This window comes from Ascaphus truei, chromosome 5, assembly GCF_040206685.1.
Source record: "Ascaphus truei isolate aAscTru1 chromosome 5, aAscTru1.hap1, whole genome shotgun sequence".
NCBI lineage: Eukaryota > Metazoa > Chordata > Amphibia > Anura > Ascaphidae > Ascaphus > Ascaphus truei.
The window spans coordinates 271,763,926-271,787,108 of NC_134487.1; the positions used below are offsets into that span (position 1 = coordinate 271,763,926).

Consider the following 23,183-nt stretch of genomic DNA (forward strand, 5'->3'; position numbering starts at 1 on the left):
AGTCTCAGGCAAAGCCGCCGCGGGTCCGCAGCTCTGCCTGTCTGTGAGGGGGGGGGGGGAGGAGAGTCTCAGGCAGAGCCGCCGCGGGTCCGCAGCTCTGCCTGTCTGTGAGGGGGGGGGAGGAGAGTCTCAGGCAGAGCCGCCGCGGGTCCGCAGCTCTGCCTGTCTGTGAGGGGGGGGGGGGGAGGAGAGTCTCAGGCAGAGCCGCCGCGGGTCCGCAGCTCTGCCTGTCTGTGAGGGGGGGGGGGGGGAGGAGAGTCTCAGGCAGAGCCGCCGCGGGTCCGCAGCTCTGCCTGTCTGTGAGGGGGGGGGGGGAGGAGAGTCTCAGGCAGAGCCGCCGCGGGTCCGCAGCTCTGCCTGTCTGTGAGGGGGGGGGGGGGGAGGAGAGTCTCAGGCAGAGCCGCCGCGGGTCCGCAGCTCTGCCTGTCTGTGAGGGGGGGGGAGGAGAGTCTCAGGCAGAGCCGCCGCGGGTCCGCAGCTCTGCCTGTCTGTGAGGGGGGGGGGGGGGGAGGAGAGTCTCAGGCAGAGCCGCCGCGGGTCCGCAGCTCTGCCTGTCTGTGAGGGGGGGGGGGGGGAGGAGAGTCTCAGGCAGAGCCGCCGCGGGTCCGCAGCTCTGCCTGTCTGTGAGGGGGGGGGGGGAGGAGAGTCTCAGGCAGAGCCGCCGCGGGTCCGCAGCTCTGCCTGTCTGTGAGGGGGGGGGGGGGGGAGGAGAGTCTCAGGCAGAGCCGCCGCGGGTCCGCAGCTCTGCCTGTCTGTGAGGGGGGGGGGGGGGAGGAGAGTCTCAGGCAGAGCCGCCGCGGGTCCGCAGCTCTGCCTGTCTGTGAGGGGGGGGGGGGAGGAGAGTCTCAGGCAGAGCCGCCGCGGGTCCGCAGCTCTGCCTGCCTTTGAGGGGGGGGAGTCAGGAGAGAGGGGGCAGGACACAGAAAGAGAGACACACATACAGTGACAGAAACACACACATACATATATATACACACACACACACACATACACACACACTGACACATACACACACACTGACTGACACACACACACACACACACTGACTGACACACATGCACACACACTGACACACACACTGACACACACACTGACACATACACACACACTGACTGACACACACACACACACACACACAGACACACACACTGACTGACACACATGCACACACACTGACACATACACACACACTGACTGACACACACACACACACACACACACACACACACACACACACACACACACACACTGACTGACACATACACACACTGACTGTGAATAGGTTAGGGGGATGTGTGAGGTGCAGGGGGGCTGCGCATACGTCACACGGTCACACGGTCACACACACACGCACACGCACATGGTCACGCACAGTCACACGCACACACACACAGTCACAGTCACACACACACAGTCAGTCGCACACACACACAGTCAGTCGCACACACACACAGTCAGTCGCGCACACAGTCAGTCGCGCACAGTCAGTCGCGCGCGCACGCACTGTCACGTGCACCGTGCACTGTCACGCGCACACGCACTGTCACGCGCACAGTCACACACAGTCACACAGTAACACGCACAGTCACACGCACAATCACACAGTCACACGCACAGTCACACAGTCACACGCACAGTCACACGCACAGTCACACAGTCACGCACACACACACACACACACACACACACACGAGGAATTCACGCTTAGTGCAAATACAAGGGATGTGTACGCATGTTCTAAGTCAAATTTATTTGCGTTTTGTCAATGAAATTGTATTTTGATTTTTAATTAAAACATCACCAATAAAAATACAATTTCTGTGACAAAAGTCAAAGAAGTTTCACTTACTATGCGCGTGCACAGCACACACAGCTTTTTTCTTATTTGTACAGCATGTGACAATGTATAATTCCACATTCTTACCTAAACTGGCCATGGTTTGGTGCCCCTGTTAGAAATCTGTAACAATCCTGATTGTGTAACTAACACAATGGTCGCCTTTCAGTTTCAATCAATCCTTCAGTTAGTGTTACTCAGAAGCTACAATGTATTCTTATATTAATAAGGTAACATTATCTATTGTTCCATTTTACAGCTGAAACTGCTGGGAATATTGGCAACAAATTATCACAAAACAGGAAAGTGTTGCAAAGACCTTGCACTGCTGGGGAGGTGAGCTAAAGCCTGCTATAGAAATCAAAGAATGCTCAGTATTTCAAAACTCATTAAAAATGGCATTAGGAGTTGAATTAAAAAATGTAAAATAAAACAATTTTATCTAATACTACAGAAATTATTTATTTAAAAAAATACATAAGATTTCACGTTTTGCTGCTTGAAAACTATTTATACTTTTTGCGCTTCAACACTATTAGTTTATTCTTGGGGGGAAAAAAAGTGATGGCTTACACGATACACGGCTATGACGATACAATGGTTTGCAGAACCAGTCTACAGAACAATGGTTTGCAGACCCAGTCTACGATACAATGGTTTGCAGACCCAGTCTACGATACAATGGTTTGCAGAACCAGTCTACGGTACAATGGTTTGCAGAACCAGTCTACGGTACAATGGTTTGCAGAAGCAGTCTACGATACAATGGTTTGCAGAACCAGTCTACGATACAATGGTTTGCAGAACCAGTCTACGATACAATGGTTTGCAGAACCAGTCTACGATACAATGGTTTGGAGAACCAGTCTACGATACAATGGTTTGCAGAACCAGTCTACGATACAATGGTTTGCAGAACCAGTCTACGATATAATGGTTTGGAGAACCAGTCTACGATACAATGGTTTGCAGAACCAGTCTACGATACAATGGTTTGGAGAACCAGTCTACGATACAATGGTTTGCAGAACCAGTCTACGATACAATGGTTTGCAGAACCAGTCTACGATACAATGGTTTGCAGAACCAGTCTACGATACAATGGTTTGCAGAACCAGTCTACGATACAATGGTTTGCAGAACCAGTCTACGATACAATGGTTTGGAGAACCAGTCTACGATACAATCGTTTGCAGAACCAGTCTACGATACAATCGTTTGCAGAACCAGTCTACGATACAATGGTTTGCAGAACCAGTCTACGATACAATGGTTTGCAGAGCCACACTAAGATACAATGGTTTGGAGAACCAGTCTACGATACAATAGTTTGTACAACAATACAATGGTTTGTAGAACCAGTACACGATACAATGGTTTGTAAAACCAGTCTACAATACAATGGTTTGTAGAACCAGTACAAAACAAATAAGGTGGAAGTTAACCAACTTGCCTCCATTGCAAGTGTATTTGCATTCGTGTCTTATCTTTACTACCTATCCCTATCGGTACATTCTAAAAACAGTGTAACTATGCTACTTGCAGTGCCAATGTGCATATACCTTTTTTTTTTTATTGTGTGTGTTGGCATCTCTGGCACTTCTGACCAAGAAGCACACTTCTTGTTGAGTTTCTCTTGAAGTGGACTAACGACTTTAGTTTCATTACCATAATCCATGTACATCCTTCAGATTGCTTGAATGATGATAATGATCAAGACTAGTGTGATCATCTGAAGTGCTCCTTCGGCGAGAGACACTTTTGATTCAACTGAAAAAGGCTTCAGGTGGGTTTTTAAGCCGTAGTCTGTAATTATTTCAATACACGAGATTCCTGTGCAATAAGGGAACGCTGCATAGGTTTTTGCGTTTACTCAACTAACACCGCACTCTTTCTGTAGTTATTGCAATATGGTTCCTAAGCTTACTGCAACAGAGTAAACGCATCATATTTTCTGTGAATAACATATTGCAGCGCAACTTCTGTGATTTTCTTGTTAGGACATGGAATGGTTTCTGTGGCTGAAGCAGTAGGTCTTATGCTGCATTGTTGTCGTGGCTAGTGCAATAAATAATGCATGAATGCTATCAGAGTATCGTCCATCTAAGTCAGGGGTGGGCAACTCCAGTAATCAAGGGCCACCAACAGGTCAGGTTTTCAGGACATACCGGCTTTAGCACAGGTTGCTCAATCAGTGGATCAGTCGAAGCAGGGATATCCTGCAAACCTGGACCTGTTTATGGCCCTTGAGGACTGGAGTTGCCCACCCCTGATCTAGATGAAACACGCCCTCTACATGCGCAGTAACCAGATGGCAGGGGAATAAAAAAGAAATCGAATTTCAAAGCAGAAATGTACAGATGTAGCCAAGACTTACTGCATGACGGCGAGAAACCAAGTGTAAATCCCCGGCATTTATTTGCTTTTTTGCGGTGACTGCGTCTAAGCCGTGGCCACAAAAATGGAGCTTAGCGTCGACAGTAGTACTCAGCAGTAATGATAGGCAGCGCTAATGTGCGTCTTTAATCTAAATGCAATGTAACCCATCCCTTATTCCTGAAAGACAGTGCGAGACATTTCTACATTGTATCTTGTATTGAAACGTGTGAAGTTCCTGGTATGCAAGGGCACAGAAACTGTACAATGCCATCTGCAGTACTGTATGCAATGAATGAATCCTACAGTATGTTGGGCAAATCTGTTCAGAGATCTAGGGGCCTATATACTTGTGTTTGCTCGTGCTAATTTTCTTTTAAAAAGAGCCAACCGATGAAATTTGTAACCACCAACTCCGAGGCCATTGTCACAGATACACGGAACTCCTTCGGATTATCAAAAGAACTTTGAGCGTTAACAGCTTTCAAAACCGATATAAAAATACTTATGCACTAGTCGGATATACTAAAGATGGAAATATCCTGTCACTGTTAGGTTAGTTTGGTCTATTGTGGGACTGCCCCTTTAACTAACCACATTTCAGTTTTATGAATGGACACCAAAATACCAGGACCCTCTGCACCTCATATCCGTTGTTCCCAGTGCTCCCTTTTCGTACTGCCGCCCGCGGATCCCCGCTGCAGTCCCCCCCAGCTCTCTGCGACGACGTTTTCTGCAGGAAGTCAGAGATGCGCTGCACCAGGACGTTCCTGTCCTTCAGGTTGGCGAAGAGGAAGGTCATTTTGCCCTTGGTGCTGATGGAAAGAGGACTGGGCAGCACACTGGAACTATCAGCCTTCTCCACAATAGTGACCTGGGCAGCAGAGAAATGATAAGCTGATTGGGCAGAATCTCATAGCTTTATTTTTTTTTTTAGGAGTAACTGTATGTATTTCTATTGATTCCATCTTTATACTGCTGCATTTTCATGTGAAATGTACGGTGGTCCTTTTTCATTAACTAGAACACTTTGGAAATACTGCATGGGAAGCCCTGGTAACCTGTTCCTGGCACACACAAAGCACCGTGAAAACAACTTTAAGTCAAAATTGACGACAAACTCTCCAAAACGCAGCAAGTCATTTTAAAGCTGCAGTTCAAGCAATATTCTACAGTACATGTGTTTTTTTTTTTTAATAAATCAGTTCTGTACTATGCAAAAATAATTGTAGCAATTATAAAAAATAAAAAAAATAGAATGTTTTAAAGAAATTTTTAATGTTTCTAATGTAGGAAGCATTTCCAAAGTGACAGCCCCCTTCCCCTTCTGATAGGCTCTGGCTCTTGAGCCCCGCCCTCTCTCTAGCAGTGAACCAATTGTATCTAGTAACTGCCCAGTCAATCATATTCTAGGAACTACATTGCCCAAAATGCTGTGCAAGAACTGAATTAAATAGCCCAGAGCAAGCGATTGATTACAGGAGAACAGATCGATCTGCAGCTTAGCTAATCACTTGTCAGTGTGCAGATTGTACTGTTGCACATATTGAATGGTGAAGGGGGGATATATATATATTTTTAAAAACGGCAGCTTGAACTGCAGCTTTAAGGGAGCAATTCACGCGCTTTTTAGATTTATTATGTATTTTTAAAGGATTGAAGCACAGGGTCTCCGAAGCTGAACCCCAATAATTTTTTAGCTGTGGGGACCCCATGTTTCTCGAGATACCAGAACTCCTTTGGAGGTCTGTATCTTGGCAAAGTTTAAAGCTCCCGCGTCATGCGAGCCAATATGAAGCCAAACCCGATGACGTCACGGCTTCCTATTCGCTTGCACGTTGTGGGAGCTTTGAAACTCCGTCATTATCTGAACCATGCTAGCCGAGTGACTACCAGTCCCCCCTACAGAAGTCTATATCTCAGGAATCAGGGGGTCCCTGGAGTTGAAATTAATGAGGTTCAGCTCTGCAGACCCCCCTGCTTCAATCCTATGTTAAAAAATATGCCAACCTCTAAGATAGACTCTTTTGAAGTACAGGTAGTCCTCGCTATCCAACGTTTCACTTTACAACGAATGGCATATCCAACGCTTTACAATGCCTCCCTATGGGCCGTTTTTCGACACCGAAATGCGTTATCCGACGTCTGAATGCGTTATCCAACGCTCACCGCTACTCATTAACATGGGACTCACTTTACAGCGGTTTCACTATCCAACGCCACTTCCAGAACGGATTCCGGTGGATAACCGAGGACTGCCTGTACACTCTCCAACAGAACAAGAACAGTCAGGAAAAAACACATTTCTGAAACAGTGAACACTGAAAAGTTTTGAAAGCTATGTATACTATAATGTCATGTGTGAGGAACTCTCATGGAGGTTCATTAAAAGCCATCACAACCTTCAATTAATCTACATTTTTCAATGGCCACTTCATTTTTTTTTAGAACTGTGAACTACAAAAATGGGGAAACTAATGATATGCCTCCTGAGGATGATGTGCAGAGAATCACTAATCATTTAGTGCCCTATAACAAATCTTGTTCTATTTTTTAACCCAATTACTGAAGCAACTGGTGATTGACCCATTCGGTGCAGAATGAGACAGGCTGTACCCACTGCAGAGAAGAGCAGCTGCTGGGCTCCAAGGGTTGTAGCATTCAGTATGGTCAATGGATTAATTTTTCCATGCTAAATTCTGATCCAGAATGAAAGGCACGGGGGGGGGGGTGTGGATGACCACAGCAACCCAGGGCACAACAATGTAGACGGCTTCCACACTCACCTCGCGAAGGGGTATGATGAGAAGGCATGCCTCTTCTTCTTTGCTGGCGAAGCAGATGTAGTTATTGGAGACGAACATCTGGCCAGGGATGTGCATCTTGGAAAATGGTGTCCACAGTGTGCAGTGCGTGTGACCGTCCAGCCACTCGTCCCTGGGTAGTCGGAAAGTGGCTCGGTAATGTTCATTCTTTGCACGGGCATCCAGGTCTCTGGCAACACAGGTGGGAGAGAAAGACAGTGTGAGACCTTTAAGGAAAGGAAGAGTAAAGTACACCATTTTTATGGGTAAAACTGTTTTTTGCACCCAAGCGCCAACTATTTTCTACTTCTATTTTGAAAGTAGACATCTTTAATGAAGTCTCTAATAAGCTTTCCATCAACGGCCCATACACGGTCCTAACTCCTCCTGTGAGACCTAATATCCTGTATCTTATACAGTGCTCTGCAACTCCAAAGCACTTTAGAGAGATTCATTCAGTCAGCTCAGATAGCTTCTGTATGGTGTATAAGTGATTGAGGTGTAAATGAAATCCACAAGGACCGTAACTTAACCACTATCTCACACACTGCACCTATTACTCTTATCATACTGATCATTTTGTTTCGAATCTAATTACTTTGGAAACAGGCCAAGTGTGTGACCACCATTCTAACCAATCAGGCTTCCCATTCTCTGGTTCCTAGAAATGAGATGTTACAGTTTTCTTCTCCTTAGGAAAACAAAACATGTCCATCGTTATCTTGCCAGTGAGCCAATCATCAACAAGATGTTTTTGGGTACCTCAAAATGATGGAACAATATAAAATGTATCTCTGGGTGGGGCTCATTGAGCAACTACTGGGATTGCCATGTACTGACCCCCTTAAATGCCCCCAAAAGCAGCAATTCCCCCTACTCATTTGTTTTGTACCGGATGGGAATAGAGGAGCCCTTCGTGGGGGAAGAGCGCTATTATCGGCTTCCGTGACCACATCGGTTCCTAAGATACTTACTGGTGCAGTTACCAGGTTTAAATCTCCCTCTAGGGGAATGGCCGCTAATTTGGGCCAATAGGAAGCTTCCTATTAGAAGCCCAGTTAAAGCACCCTTAAAAAACAGTAATTAACACTAATCACTTCCCCTGTGTCCACACAAAATACAGCACGGTTCAACTCCAGAAACACACCGGTTCCAATTCTATAATATATATTTTTTTTTAAATTACAGGATTGAAGCAGAGCATCCACGTATCTGAACTGCTCATTTTAGCTTCGGGGACCCCCTGCTCTTTGTAGGGGCCCCTTGAAGGGGGTGCCAGTATCTGTGAAATGTCCCTGTCCCGCTGGCCAATAGGAAGCCACAACAGATGACATCACGGCTTCCTATTGACCTGCGTGACGCGGGACAATTAAACGTCCCCATTATGTTAGGCACACAATTTCTCTGACTGCAGAGATACCGGTACTGCTACAAAGGTAAGTATTTCTGGAAGCCGGGAGTTCCCAGAGCTGAAATGAACACAGTTCAGCTCCGAAGACCCCCTGCTTCAATCCTGTAATGAAAACAAATTATAATTAAAGCAGCATGTTCTGACCTGTTGGTAACCCTTGAGGACTGGAGATGCCCACCCCTGATCTACACCTTTATTGATGCTTTAAACTATCTAGATAAATGTTATTCATCATATGTTCTACATACAACTAAAACTCTACAAGTCTTCTCTGTATTAAGGTCTTGGGAATGTGCTCAGACCTTTTCAGGGCAGAGATGTTTTTGAGGGGCCGTGTGGGTTTGGGAAGGTTCTTATCCTCCAGGTACCCCTCGTTGTCCAGGAGTTGCCTCATGGCGATGTTGGCCAGTTGTTCCATGAGCTTGAAGGTCTCGCTGATGTTGAGGAACATAGAGAAGAAGTACTCGCTGTCACGCGTGCTGACCTTGATGCATTCGGGGAAAAGCAGGGTGGCATTTTTCTCTAGCTGAATCACATCCAGCCACTGGATAACCAAGGTAACTGTCAGGTGAAGGTTGAGCGGATGAGCAGAATGTTCAGAAACAAAACAAAAACAAAAGCAGTGAGAAGGTGTATGAAGGAGAGCAAGGCTGTGCTTCAGTCATAGCTGGTTAACCACATTTTAACAAAGTACTGGACATAAACAACATGGTTACATCATGAGCTTGGATGCCCTTGAAGTAGAGAAGAGACGAGCACTGCCTGTGTCGCTTTTACATGCCATTCTGTACTGGGAAGGTACATACATACCACAGTGCTATAACCATGATGGTGACTCAGAAACAGTGAAGGCTTTGGTTGCCTAAAAAACTACAGAAAATCTCTCCACGGATTTCTTAAATACGCCATTTGTTATTTTCGATTCATCCACAAATCATTGTGTATCTAACAAATACTGCCTCAGGGTTTTTTCCATCTGGGCACTAAAACGTTAAATTAATGGGTAGTTGGTGGAAAATGAATTGCTTAGGAATTAATGCACTGGCATCTTTATTGAGAGTGCCCAAGTTTGGGACCCTGTGCCAGCGCTGTACAATATCTGGCAAATCCCTTTTGCTTAACAAAAAAAAAAAACAAACAAAACCATTGCAGGGTGGCAAGACTTTTTTTGTCCAAAAACAGGACTGCTCAATTGTTTTTCCCAGGTTCATGTCCCCTTACATTTATAAGAGTCTATACATCTGGGCACATGAACACCCTCAATCTGTTTTGGAGCCATGATACAAGCTGCATTCAATGCCATATTTGGGGTCCAATCAAAGCAAACTTGAGCCACAAATGTGTCCAACATTTGAGTAGCGCTGTACAGTCCTGAGCACACAGGCAGCTCATGTTCTGTGCACAGTGCCGAGCACACAGGAAGTCCATGGTATGTACTATATAGAATTGCTAGTAACACGCCAATACCTCGAATGGTTTCTCTGTAATCGATCACGGTTCTCTACCCAACATGTAGCTTGGAGTTCCAAATATGGCTTCCCATATATAAGTACATAAAAGATGGAGGCGCACGGGTATTAGGCCGAAAATTTGCTCTGAATTTAATATATCACTTGAGCAGATACAGCAACATTTTTTCTCATACAGAAAGAGAGTGAAAATTGAAAAACAAGAATATTTAACGGAAAAAATTGTAGCGTTGGAGAGTACACATAAAAAAAAAACCTGTTGAAGAAAATGTATAACATTTTGGGTCAGGCAAAAGGGGGGGGGGGGGACTCAGGAGGTTGCAGCTACAGGATGTAGAAGGCTCTTAAATGGACTAAGCAGCCATACTACGAACAAAGGGATAAGGCAGACCATATATTGGCAAACAAGCTTAGAGGGATATAGTCGAGGGCATCGGTCTCCGCCATTAAGATAAAGGGGAGAAGTGACATACAATCCCTCAAAGATTGCAGAGGAATCTGCTACCTTTTTAACAGAACTTTATGACCTAGATAATTCAAGCCCGAATGCTAAAATCCCTGGTTTGGCCCAGATTGAGGATTATTTGAGGGATTGTAACCTCCAAAATTGACAGAGGAAGACCATAACATTTTAAGCGCAAAAAATAACTCAGGTAAAGCTTGGGAGGGCGGTTAGCTCACTGAAGCCAAAGGCACATGGCTCAGATGGTTTTACAAATTTATATTATAAATATTTTGTAGGAATTCTGGGGCCCTGCCTGTTGGATTTATTTTATGGTTTTCTTAGCGGAAAACAGATGATGAAGGCCAATATAGTGGTGATCCCTAAAGAGGGAAAGGACCCCTTATGTTGTTGCAGTCATAGGTCAATTTCACTGCTAAAAACGGATCTGAAAATGCATAGTAAAATTCTGGCTATCAGGTTGAATCCAATACTTCCAAGATTAATCCATTATGATCTGGTGGGATTTGTGAGTGAACGCTAGGCGTCCGATAACACAAGGAAAATTATTAATGTTATTGACCTGATACACAAGTCTAAACCGAAAGCTGTCTTGTTGAGCCTGAATACGGAGAAGGCGTTTGATACGATACGGTGGGATTTTCTGGATAAAACGCTTGAGGCATTTGGATTCTCTGGGGTTATTTTACACGGAGTTCGTGCTCCCTATCAGTCTCCAACAGCCACCCTGAAGATTCCAGGTGGGGATAGGAATCTGATAACGATTAAGAATGTGACCAGGCAGGGGTGACCCCTTTCTCTCCTTCTTTTTGCCTTAACAATTGAACCCCTCGCGGCTATCAGAGCCCCCCCAATATACAAGGAATTAAAATAATGGATGCGTGCTACAAAATATCACTGTTTGCAGATGATATTATTCTTACTATATCTAACCCACTGACATCTCTCCAGAATTTACAATTCACCCTACAGGGATTTGGTGAGTTATCTGGGTATAAAGTTAATATGGGAAAGTCAGAAGCCCTACATTTAACGCTGAAAAGGAGGTTGAGGACCTTAAACGGCACTTTCTGACTATAAATGGAAAAAGACCCATTTAAGTATTTGGGAATATATCTTACTAGGGATTATCACTCGTTATACAAGTATAATTACCCTGATCATTTCTCAAAGATTAAAAAAAATCTGGAATTCTCATTATACAGTATCTCCTGGATCGGGTGTATAACTGTGGTTAAGATGAATATCCTCCCTAGACTTCTGTATTATTTGCAGACGTTGCCGATATCTGTCCCATACACAAGTATAAAAGAGATTCAAAATCGAATGATGCAATTTATTTGGAAACATAAACAACCGAGAATAGCCAGTACAATTATGTTAAAGGCTTAGGCTTGGTCCCCGGTGGTGACGGCGGCGTGCGCACTGCACACCAGTCACCAACTTCAATTAGGCAGGCCCCAGTGTCTTCTTGTGTGTTGGCTCACACGGTGCGGTGGCGCGTCAGACAGCAGGGGAGACAATACGATTGTGTTCCCGTGCGGCAGCGCTGTCATGTGGTGCGCTGGAAGCCAATACGAGGGCAGATAGCTTGGACCAATGGGACCGCAGTGCTTTGAGCAGCTGGGCTGCCCCCCGCCCCTCCCATCGCTCCTTACAGACCACGATTTGAAGCTGTGGACGCACCACCAAGACACCAGGCGCGCGTGCAGCAGCCACCACCGGGGACTTAGCCTAAGGAAGGAGGTGGTATGGCAGTCCCAAATATTCTAAAATATTATATGGCCTCTCATATGAAACAAATGGTTTATTGGCACTCTCCGAGCGGGGTCTATGCCTGGGTGGACTTGGAGAGCACACTCATAAAAATGGCTGGGCTGCCCTCCTTGTTATGATCAGGATCTGGGACTGGGAAACAGTCTGTACCAGCAGTAAATCGGGTTTATCTTGAAAATTTGGCAGATGGCAAAAAAGAAGAATAGGGTGGTGTCGGTCCCATCCAGGCTCACACCCTTGTTTGGTAATCCAGGCTTTCTGCCAGGTTTTCAGGGACAGGGTTTTGATACTTGAAGACATAGATGGATTTTGGAGGTGGGAGATTTGTTGGCAAAAGACAAGCTAATGTTGTTTGAGGAACTGAAGGAAAAGTATGATCAACCTCAAACTCAGTTGTTTAAAGTATTTGCAGGTCCAACATTTTGTGCGGCAAGGTTTTTGTGGTGAGTAATTCTCTAGATCCACACAATTTGAAGGTCTATGCAAAACAAAGGTATATCAAAAGGGAATATATATAAAATTCTGTTACGTCGGTATTACACCCCCAAAAGATTAAAGCAGATATTCCACATCGGATAGATGCTGGAGTGGATGTGGACAGACAGGAGACCTAGCACACATCTGGTGGTATTGTCCAGTAATGCAGAGATACTGGAGGATAGTTGTGAAATTAATAAAAGATGTGACGGGTATTACGATCCAGCTAGATCCAACCCATATTATTCTAACCAAGCCCATGAAAAGTGTGAATCACTACACACTTAAACTGATTTTGCATATACTAACGGCGGCTAGGTGTGCTGTAGCAGCAACATGGAAGAAGACACTCCCACAATCCAGAAGAGAGCTTATTAGAAGGGTTAACTATGTTCAATTAATGGAGAAACTCACCTCATTTCTGAACCATATTAGAAGGAAGTATTATAGGGTCTGGGACCCCTGGGATGCTGGATAAGGGGAATGAACCCGGAAGTGGGGAGGGTTCAGGAGTGTAGATTGTCGAATGTGTCATCTATAAAATGTTGTATGATATGTGATGTGATTGTTGATGCTTGTAAGATTTATGATACAGAATGGTTGTTTCCCACCCCTGTTCTTTTCTTTTTGTACCCCTACCCCTTTTAATTATGTTTGAAAACTTTAATAAAAATATAAGTTAAAAAAAACAAAAAAAAACATGTGACTGCCATTAATTCACCATGGTGAACTGTCCCTTTAACCACTTTAAACGATTCCAGTTCTTGAGGCACTCCTGTACCTTGTTACATATAAGGTAGACGCCACTAACTTTAATTAACTGATACACAAAGCAAGTGAGAGAACCTTCAGTCAGAAGTCTTACCTTCTTTCCCCAGCAAGAAGGAATAAAAGCACAGATGGTTGACAGTCAGGTAAAGCCAACCCTGTCTGGGCACTCGCCCTTTCCAGTAGCTGCAGGAATAATAGTTAACCAGCTTCTCCACCTCCGGCATCCCAAACTGCTTCCGCATCTTCAACTCTGCTTCCTTGAACTTGCCGGGGTCTTCGTCATCCTTGGGTTGCAAGCTCTTGTTCTCTTCCGCGATGATGCCCTTGGGAAGAAGAGGAGACTCAATAGAGGACTTGTTTTGCATTCAGAGGCACATGGGGAAATAGGCAGCCAAGTCAATAGGCAAAATGATAAACTACACCCCATTATGCCTTAGATTAAAAAGAACGCACAATCTTCAAAGTTTTGGTGCCCAAGACGTAGCTACTACTTCATGGTATCTGGCACTCCAGAGGCTCCATGATGTAGCAGCTACATCATAAACAAATTGCACGGTTTTTGGTAGGGGAGATTGTGTTTCGCTCTCCTGTGGAACGCAGAACGCGATCTAACAGGAAAAGGAAGACTCCTCTATTGGACCAGGTATACTGATCGCGAGTGCCAGCGAGACCGTGGCAAGTTGGTGGTGCTGCCGTCCCTCTGACACTCGAAGGGTTAAAGGATTACACCTCATTTTGACTTAAAGATTAGGATGTTTTACACTACGACATGACAAACAGATTAGGGTTCAGTAACCTGCGTCAAGTGATCACTATTGCAGAACACGCTCTGAAGCTCTCGGAAAATTAAATTATCTCTGTCTGGTAGAAAGATCAAGTTAAGGGGTCTATCCGCTAAGGCATGATAGCCATTAATGGTCATTAAAGATCATTTACTTGAATATAAATAAAACAACTTAATGTAATCATGCTTAAAAGTAAGCATTTGGCTGTATTGGTTTCTTTGGAAATGAATAGGAATGTGTTTTTATCGTGACTTCAGAATGGGCGAGTGCTTGTCATACAACTGTTAGAGGGCGAGTAAAGAGAAGCGATAGGGTGACTGTCTGTGCAAACTCCTGTTTAGCACTTTGTGATATTATAAAGTAAGGAGTACGCCGAAGAAATCAAACCTCTCCCATGTATCAGCTCCCAATGTTTTCAAATTAAAACAATTATGTAAAAATGCTCATTGGTGTAAAATGTTTGAAAAAAATAGTCAGTACTCCAGATGGGACTTGTTAAACATATCACTGCCATTGGTCCACTATGGCCCTAGGAGGGACTGCACTTCAAACAATCAACGATAACAGCAGTTTAGTAACTAGAGTGTACATTTTTAGAGGCAACAATTTGTGTTATCTGGAATGATCTGAAATGTAAATAATGACTAGAAACAGGGATCCGACTTTGGACATTAGTACACAGCTGGCTATAGAGAAAACTGGACCAGCCAGTTCTTACTGAACAAACTGTGGTGTAGCTTCCCACTGGATAAAAAAGACAATTCTAACCATGACTCAAATACGAGAGAATTGTGGTTTTCGGGCCAAATGGAAATTCTTACCAGCCTAATAAATGGCACTCATTTTAAGTTTGTAAAAACTTGGCAGCCATGGTTCGATTTCTGCAGAAATACGAGACAGCCCTCACCACTTACCTTCAGTATTAAGAAAGCTACGAGACTGTAACTTAGCCGGAGTGCGGACTGAAACATAGAGACCCATCTAGACATAGAGCATTACAGAATACAAAACACTATATAAGGTTTTTTTTTTTTTGTTTTTTTGTTTTTTTTTTTAAAGAGCGTAACTTAGGAATGTAAATAATGAAAGATAGTCCACAATAATGCCTTTATTGAGACTATAACTCACAAAATCTGTGAAAAAGTTATGTCATTCATGACCCAACCCCCGATGTCCTCATTATGTACCCCTCCCCCCATTTTTCTTTTTCTGTACCCCACAATTTATTTGAAAATGAATAAAAAATACAAGTTTAAAAATATATAGTAACATTGTTATTAGAAGGTTTATATGTATTTCATACATGAGATAAGTAGGGAGCAGGATGCAGGACACTAAATCATTCTTAATAGCACAAAAGCTCATCCTTACATGGATTTTGCCTTTGACAAAGGTGGTAATGTCCTCCTCATTGTCGAAGATAGAGAGAGTCTGCAGCAGGTTACTCTCAAGCCATTCCCAGTGCTCTGTGATCTCTTTTCGGGAGGACCCTAAGGGGAGAGAGATGTTACAAGGAATTCCATCCCCTACATACCCTGCTCCAAATCAAATATGGAATGTGTATAGACATACTTATAAAACGGTTCTGTAATGTCTCTCGGTAATATAACCCTGGATGGCCCTCCACTGACTCAAACTGAACACGTCAAAGACGGATCTCCTCATACGTCCTCCCAAGCCTGTTCCTGTAGTCCCCTTCCCCATTACTGCTATTAGCACCATCATACACCCAGTAACACAAGTACGCTGCCTGGGTGTCACATTTGTCTGCTCCCTCATTCTCCTCAAGCATTGATGGAGGGCTTCAGAAAGGAGGAAGTGAGAAATCATCACAAAACGCAGAGGGCGGGTCAACCCCGTTCTAAGTCCCCTGACGGACCAGTGACGTCATCTCCCGGCTGAAGCGCGAAGAAACGGAGGAAAGCGCAGGTACCAGGGAGAGAAGCCCGGACGGGTTGCGCTGTGTGTGGCCCGCCTGCGGAGGTCTACTGGGATTTTACATTGCATGCCAGATCGGGTTTGATGTGCTTTTTAGTAGGAAGTGTACGTGTGAGAGCATTCATTATATCTTTATCTTTTAACTATTTGGAATACATTATATACACTATGAGAGTTGTCTCTGTGCGCTCTTCTATGTTATAGTGAATTTGAGCATACAGGAAGCTGGGGGATTCTCCCAGAAGGAGCAGGACTAGGCCCAGCCCTCTATCACTACAATTACTCCAGCGACTGGACTTTGACCTGTTTAAGGTTTTACTTTTTATTTGATATTATCTATATTCATTGAGTTTCCTGATTTTATGTGGATTTACAGTTGGACTAGAGGAATAATACATACATATAAATACATGATATCTTTTCTCCCACTCTACGCTTTAAGTACACCATTATATATATTTTTTGTATATACATACTTTCCTCCTGACTGTTTTGGGGTTTAGCGCAAATTGGAAAGGGTTTGTCTCACACACACACACACACACACACACACACACACACACACACACACACACACACACACACACTATGGCCCCGTTGGCAGTAAAAGAGTTTATGCTATTTTGGTTGTTGCCGGTATAGAAACCGTGCATTCTAGTCTCAGCTGGATATACATTTTAGGCAAATACTGTACTGAGTGAAAACTCTCACTAAAGGTTCAGTTTGAGGAACCGCAAAGTATCTTTGTGGTTGACGACAAAAAAAACCCCACAAGCAAAACCTGAGGATTCATTGATACTAAAAATAACAGGTTTAAAAACATCCGACTACATTTTTAATGCGCGGCCATGGGAATGTTATTTATTTTATTTTTTTATGATGGAGGAAAGGTGTGGCAAGGTTATTTAGGGAAGGCGTCTATAGCTTTCCCTTTAAACATACCCCTTATATAGCAAACATATAGTAAGAAAGTCGTGTCCCAGGTTAAGCATTTTGCCCGCTGAAAGACTCTCCCCCATATATTATACGGGTCTGTTTTAATCTATATTTTGGGCTACAGTCACAGACCGGGCCGTTTTAAGACCTTCGTAGGCCCTAGGCACTTTTATTTCTAGAGCCTGTGTGTCCGATATTTTTACTCATTTTTATGCTAATTTCATCGTTTGCTTGTTTCTTTCGATACTAGCGATATTTGGCATCGATACTTTTGTTTCGATATTTAACGGTATCGATACTTCAAAGGCATTTTAAATTAAAATTTGCTGATTTCTCTTATTTTGTGATTTTTTTTGTTTAGGTATTTTTTCAAGTGAAATATTGTAGGCCCTAAAAGGTTTGTTGGCCCCCGGCACTGTGCCTCATCGGCCTAATGTATAAAGCGGCCCTGGCCACAGAGCTCCGATAATTCAGGCAGCGTTACGTGCCGTTATATAAACCAAGGTCGGATGTTAGGCGTAATGCATGGTATCCTCAAAGCTAATTGTATGCAAAAACAACAACCGAAAAACATGTTATCACAGTGCTCACAATCGTCATGTTACCGTAGTATAATGTTGCGTTGTATTTCAACACCGTGACATTATCCCAGCCTTGGCGTTACTCCGATCCAGACTAACCATCGGAGGTTTGCGGTCATTCCGTGGAAACAATTGGAGCCTCAAAATGACAAAACTGTGCTATTTAGCACGTTCCGCAAAAACCCTATTTCAGTGTTTGGATCTGGAGTAATGTGACGTTTAGGTTTCATCCAGTGGTTTAAAGATCAAGCGTTCCGTTCCCCGCAGTAACCATAACACTTTGATTGCCACGCGCACTCCAATCACATGATCGATCCGTCACGGATTACAAAATTCAAAGGGGAGGAGTCATCTTCTCTCCCCCCATCCTTTACTGATGAACGCACAATGTTATCCCTCCCAATAACAAAACGAGAAGGATTTTGGGATGTAGCTCCTCCGTCATGACTTTGTAGCTACATACTCGAGCGGCCAAAGGGTTAAACAGACTTTAGGAGAGGTGAGGCTATAATAATGCTTCATTTACATGTCATTATCACTAACAACTGTAACAATTAATGCAATACTCTATTCAAAAACATTATACTTTTATGATATTGTAAAGATACACTGTTAGTGTTAACGGGACGTTAAGTTAACGCTACATTAAGTGACTTAACACAGCTTTGTGGATCTAGGTCTTTGTGCGTTAGATTTTTCTTTAATTTGCATGCTTTGGAATATGCTTGTTCCTTATAAATAATAGATTATAGTAATAACACTGAGAGGCACTGCCCCTGTTTGTGAGGGTCAGCCCGTTTACTTTGTTGTAAAAAAAAGGGTCAAGGTCTCATCCATAGACAGGAGTCTATACAGGTAGATATTGTGCACTTACCACAAGCCACTGTCCAGTAGATCTGAGACTCCTGGGTCTGATGCAGTATTCGGTATGGGGCAACTCGAGCACTGGAGTCCAAAACGACGTCCAGTGTCCCGACTAGCAAGCCTACAGAAAGAGAACAGGGGGGTGTCAGATCAACTGCACAACACCAGTACAGTACTTTGTCCATCACTTCAAACCAACATTAAGTCATGTGACTAGATCACGCTGAAGGCCATCTCAGCCATAACCACTGGAGGTGGCTACATACATCATGAGCATGTGACAGCAGTATACTGTAGCTGTCATACACTATTTGAAAAAAATGTGGCTAAAGATTTAGTCCATATTCTATTGGAAAAAACAAAGAGTTTCTTAATGTTGAGATGTCTACAAGTTTATTCACGTTCCTTTAAATGTTCGAATAATAGCCTGGGTTTATATTGACACTTTCTGTGCTTGTACCCAGCAACAATTCAAGCAAAAGCTCCTATTTAAGTCCCGCCTACAAGTGAAATTAAAATACTGTTCGAATAAAGCATAAAGTTTAATATTTAAAAAACAAATGAAGAAAAATAAAACACGTCTTTTGAAATGTTGTGAAGTATAAAAAATGTCAGCGGTATGGGTTACTATACAATACTAATTTAGGTAGGTAAATAAAAAAATTCTGCTTCTATTGATATTAAAACAATAACACACCAGTTTTTTTTTTTTTTAAACTGTCCTGTCAAATACTGGTATTACAGGTAAACAATCACTAGCATCTTCTTGACCCCATGCACGTCATATATATATTGGCACACTTACCAAACAAGGTTCATAAACAGCACGTATAAAACGAATGGCAACAGCACTGCCGCAAGCCCAGGAGTCCCTATCTATGACATGTGCTGGGAGACTCGACTAGGTAAGATTCAGCACAGGCTGGCTCACCACTATTGGGACCAGGCCACTATTTGCAATTTCTGTGCTATCCCCGGCGTTTAATTGAACATTGACGGTATCTACATTGATTCTTTATGTCATACAGTGACTTATCTATTAGTTTTTTCTGTTTTGTCACAAATAATTTTTTGTCACACAGAATAATCGTTTGACTTCCTGGTTACCGAACTTGTGTTTGCAGGTTTTCTAATTAGGAAATAAATATAAACAACAACAAAAAGACAGTACAGAATATTTCTATTGTTGCTCTGATAGACTGTTTTTTTTTTTTTATCTGTAATACTTATGATGGCTCTTGAAAGCCTTTCAAATTCCCATGGAAATCACAAGACGTGACCGCAGACAAATTTCATGGACACCAAGAAAAACAAACACTAATAAATATACACACACATTCACAGTGTGTGTATATCATATACATATTTTACATACTGTATACACTGTACACAGTGTGTGTAACGCATATGATATACATACAATACGCACATAGTGTATGTAGGTGTACATTATAACATACAGTATACATACAGTATGCAGAGTGTTTGTGTGTAAATAATATACATATTATACATGTATACAGTGTGTACACATCATAATATATACATACAGTAGCCACACAGTGTGTGTACATCATATACATATATACACTGTTTGTGTACATAACATATACATACTGTATGTATTATACAGTAAGCAGTGTGTGTGGTGTGTGTAAATAATATACATATTATACATGTATACACAGTGTGGGTACATCATAACATATACATATCATACATACAGTACGCACACTGTGTGTGTGTGTGTGTGTGTGTGATACACATGTTATACATGTATATACTTTGTGTGTACATCATAACATACACATATTATACATATAGTACGCACACTGTGTGTGTTACACATATTATACATGTATACACTGTGTGTACATCATAACATACATATTATACATACAATACGCACAGTGTGTGTGATACACATATTATACATGTATACACTGTGTTTGTGTGTACATCATAACATATACATTCATACAGTAAGCACAGAGTGTGTGTGTGTGTGTGTGTGTGTGTGTGTGTGTGTGTGTGTGTGTGTGTGTGTGTGTGTGTGTGTGTGTGTGTGTGTGTGTGTGTGTGTGTGTGTGTGTGTAACACAGTATACATATAGGACACACACATTCACAGTATATATATACACACATTTTAGTAAATGGTACTATATAGTTAGTGTACGATAAACTCCATGATATGGGTAATAACAATACCCCGGAGCAGCTCCCCCCTCCCCGCTGTGATTTGCCCTCTGCCCTCCCCTCGGCGTGCCCGGGCCCTGGTACCTGTCAGGCCGCCCCCTTTGCCGTGGCCCCTCCGGCGCTGCAGGATGAAGAAGGGGTTGGCTCGCTCTGTCACCCACAACGGGTTGGCCAAGAGCACCTCCTCCGGGTTCAGCCACATTCTGACCGGCCCGGGACCGGGGGAGAACGGAGGAGAGTGCGGGCCCGGGGAGGCGGGATCACGCCAGGTCACGGGCGGGTGTCAGGCCTGCTGTTCTGGATCACGGTGCTTTGTGCTCGGCTCTGGGAGTTAGGTCCGGGCTCTGCGTCTGCAGCCGCCTCTCCTCCTACAGCAGCTGCGGAGGCCGCGGACAACTGCGAGCAGCGGAGGGGAAACAGCTACACCTAGCGGAGAGTCAGGAGCATGACAGCTATGTGGTGTATTAATTATTATTATTATTATTATTATTATTATTATTATTATTATTATCATTATCATTATCATTGATATTATTAGTAGTAAAATAATATCATCCCCATTGAGGTATACTTAATATTACCTGATTTATGTATTATTATCATTGTAATTATTATCATTGTTATTATTATTATCATTGTTATTAAAAAAAAAATAATATCATCCCCATTGAGGTATCCTTATTATTATCCCATTCATGTATTATTATTATTATTATGATTATTCCCATTCATATATTATTATTATTATCATTGTTATTATTATCATTATTATTAAAAATAATAATATCATCCCCATTGAGGTATACTTATTATTATTATTATTATCCCATTCATGTATTATTATTATTATTATTATTATTATTATTATTATTATGATTATTCCCATTAATATATTATTATTATTATTATTATTATTATTCTACCATTCATGTATTAGTATTTTTTATCTTCATCAGCCCCATTTGTGCATTAGTATTATCACTACATCATCCCATCTAATGTACTAATATTATCATCAGCAATCATCATCCCCCTGAATGTTGTATTATTATTATTATTATTATTATTATTATTATTATTCGATTGATATTATAACAACCTCATTAATGTATTATCATCATCCCCAACAATGTCATCTTCATCATTCCCATTATTTTTTATTATCATGCTCATTCATGTATTATTATCCCTACATCATACTCCCCACTAATGTTTTATTATTATTATTATTATTATCTTTATAATTATCATCACCATTATCACCATTAAATCATTAATACGGGTTAAATTTAAAAATAAACTACATATATATATTTTTATTATTTTTATTTTGTATTTCAGGATTAAAGCAGGGGGTCTCCAGAGCTGAACCCCGTTAATTTCAGCTCTGAAGACCCCCTGCTTGCAGGCAGGCTTACCTCAGTATGGGGTGGGGGGGTGCCAGTATCTCTGCGGAGCTTAAAGGTACAGGTCAAGTGGGCCAATAGGAGGCCGCACCGGATGATGTCACGGCTTCCAATTGGCCCGATGTGCGACACGGGAAATTTAAACGCTTCCATTTGATTAAGGATCATTGTTTCTCTGCCTGCAGGGATGCCGGCACCCACTATGGAGGTAAGTATGTTGGGAAGCAGGGGGTCCCTGGAGCTGAAATGAAAAGGGTTAGTCTCCGGAGACCCCCTGCTTTAAACCTGTAATAATTATTATTTTTTAAATATATATATATATATTTATTTAATAGTTAACCACTGTTACTGCCTTAATGTATGATATATATTATTACCATCATCATGTTTTCCATTATCCCCATTAATGTATAGTTATTAACATCATCCCCATGAATGTATTATCATCATCAGCACCATTATTGAATTTATTATCATCCTCCTCAATCATGTATTATTATCATCTTCATCCCCATTAATGTATTCTCTTCATCATTATCCCCATGAATGTATTATTATCTTCATCATCCCTATTAATGTATAATCATCTTCATCAGCCTCAAATAATTTATTATTATTATCTTCATCCACATTAATGTAATATTATCATCTTCATCATAACCAATAATATATTATCATCTTCATCATTACCAATAATATATTATTATCATCTTCATCATCACCAATAATATATTATCATCTTCATCATCCTCAATAATATATAATCATCTTCATCATCCTTAATAATATATTATCATCTTCATCATCCTCAATAATATATTATCAGCTTCATCATCACCAATAATATATTATTATCATCTTCATCATCCTTAATAATATATTATCATCGTTATCCCCAATAATATATTATCATCTTCGTCATCCCCAATAATGTATTATTATCTCCATCCTCCCTAATAATATATAATCATCTTCATCATCCTCAATGTATTATTATTATTATTAGGCTAATTAATGTACTATTCATATTATTAGAATTATAACCCACATTAATGTATTATGATTAAGATTATTATTATCATCACATCATC

At 42.1% G+C, this 23,183-nt stretch overlaps 1 protein-coding gene across 2 annotated transcripts in view; it reads right to left on the reverse strand.

The window, feature by feature from the left end:
* TBC1D9B (TBC1 domain family member 9B) overlaps nucleotides 1–21,100 on the reverse strand; it is a 44,163-nt gene extending 23,063 nt beyond the window's left edge. For both annotated transcript variants that reach the window (XM_075602052.1, XM_075602051.1), the window contains exons 1-7: nucleotides 20,771–21,100; nucleotides 18,499–18,609; nucleotides 15,541–15,659; nucleotides 13,479–13,707; nucleotides 8,731–8,989; nucleotides 7,000–7,207; nucleotides 4,857–5,087 (exon numbers count right to left, since the gene is read on the reverse strand). In XM_075602052.1, the coding sequence (XP_075458167.1) occupies nucleotides 4,857–5,087; nucleotides 7,000–7,207; nucleotides 8,731–8,989; nucleotides 13,479–13,707; nucleotides 15,541–15,659; nucleotides 18,499–18,609; nucleotides 20,771–20,888 (1,275 nt within the window). In that variant the 5' untranslated portion in view covers nucleotides 20,889–21,100. The remainder of the gene's footprint in view (nucleotides 1–4,856; nucleotides 5,088–6,999; nucleotides 7,208–8,730; nucleotides 8,990–13,478; nucleotides 13,708–15,540; nucleotides 15,660–18,498; nucleotides 18,610–20,770) is intronic.
* Between the last annotated feature and the right edge of the window lie 2,083 nt (nucleotides 21,101–23,183).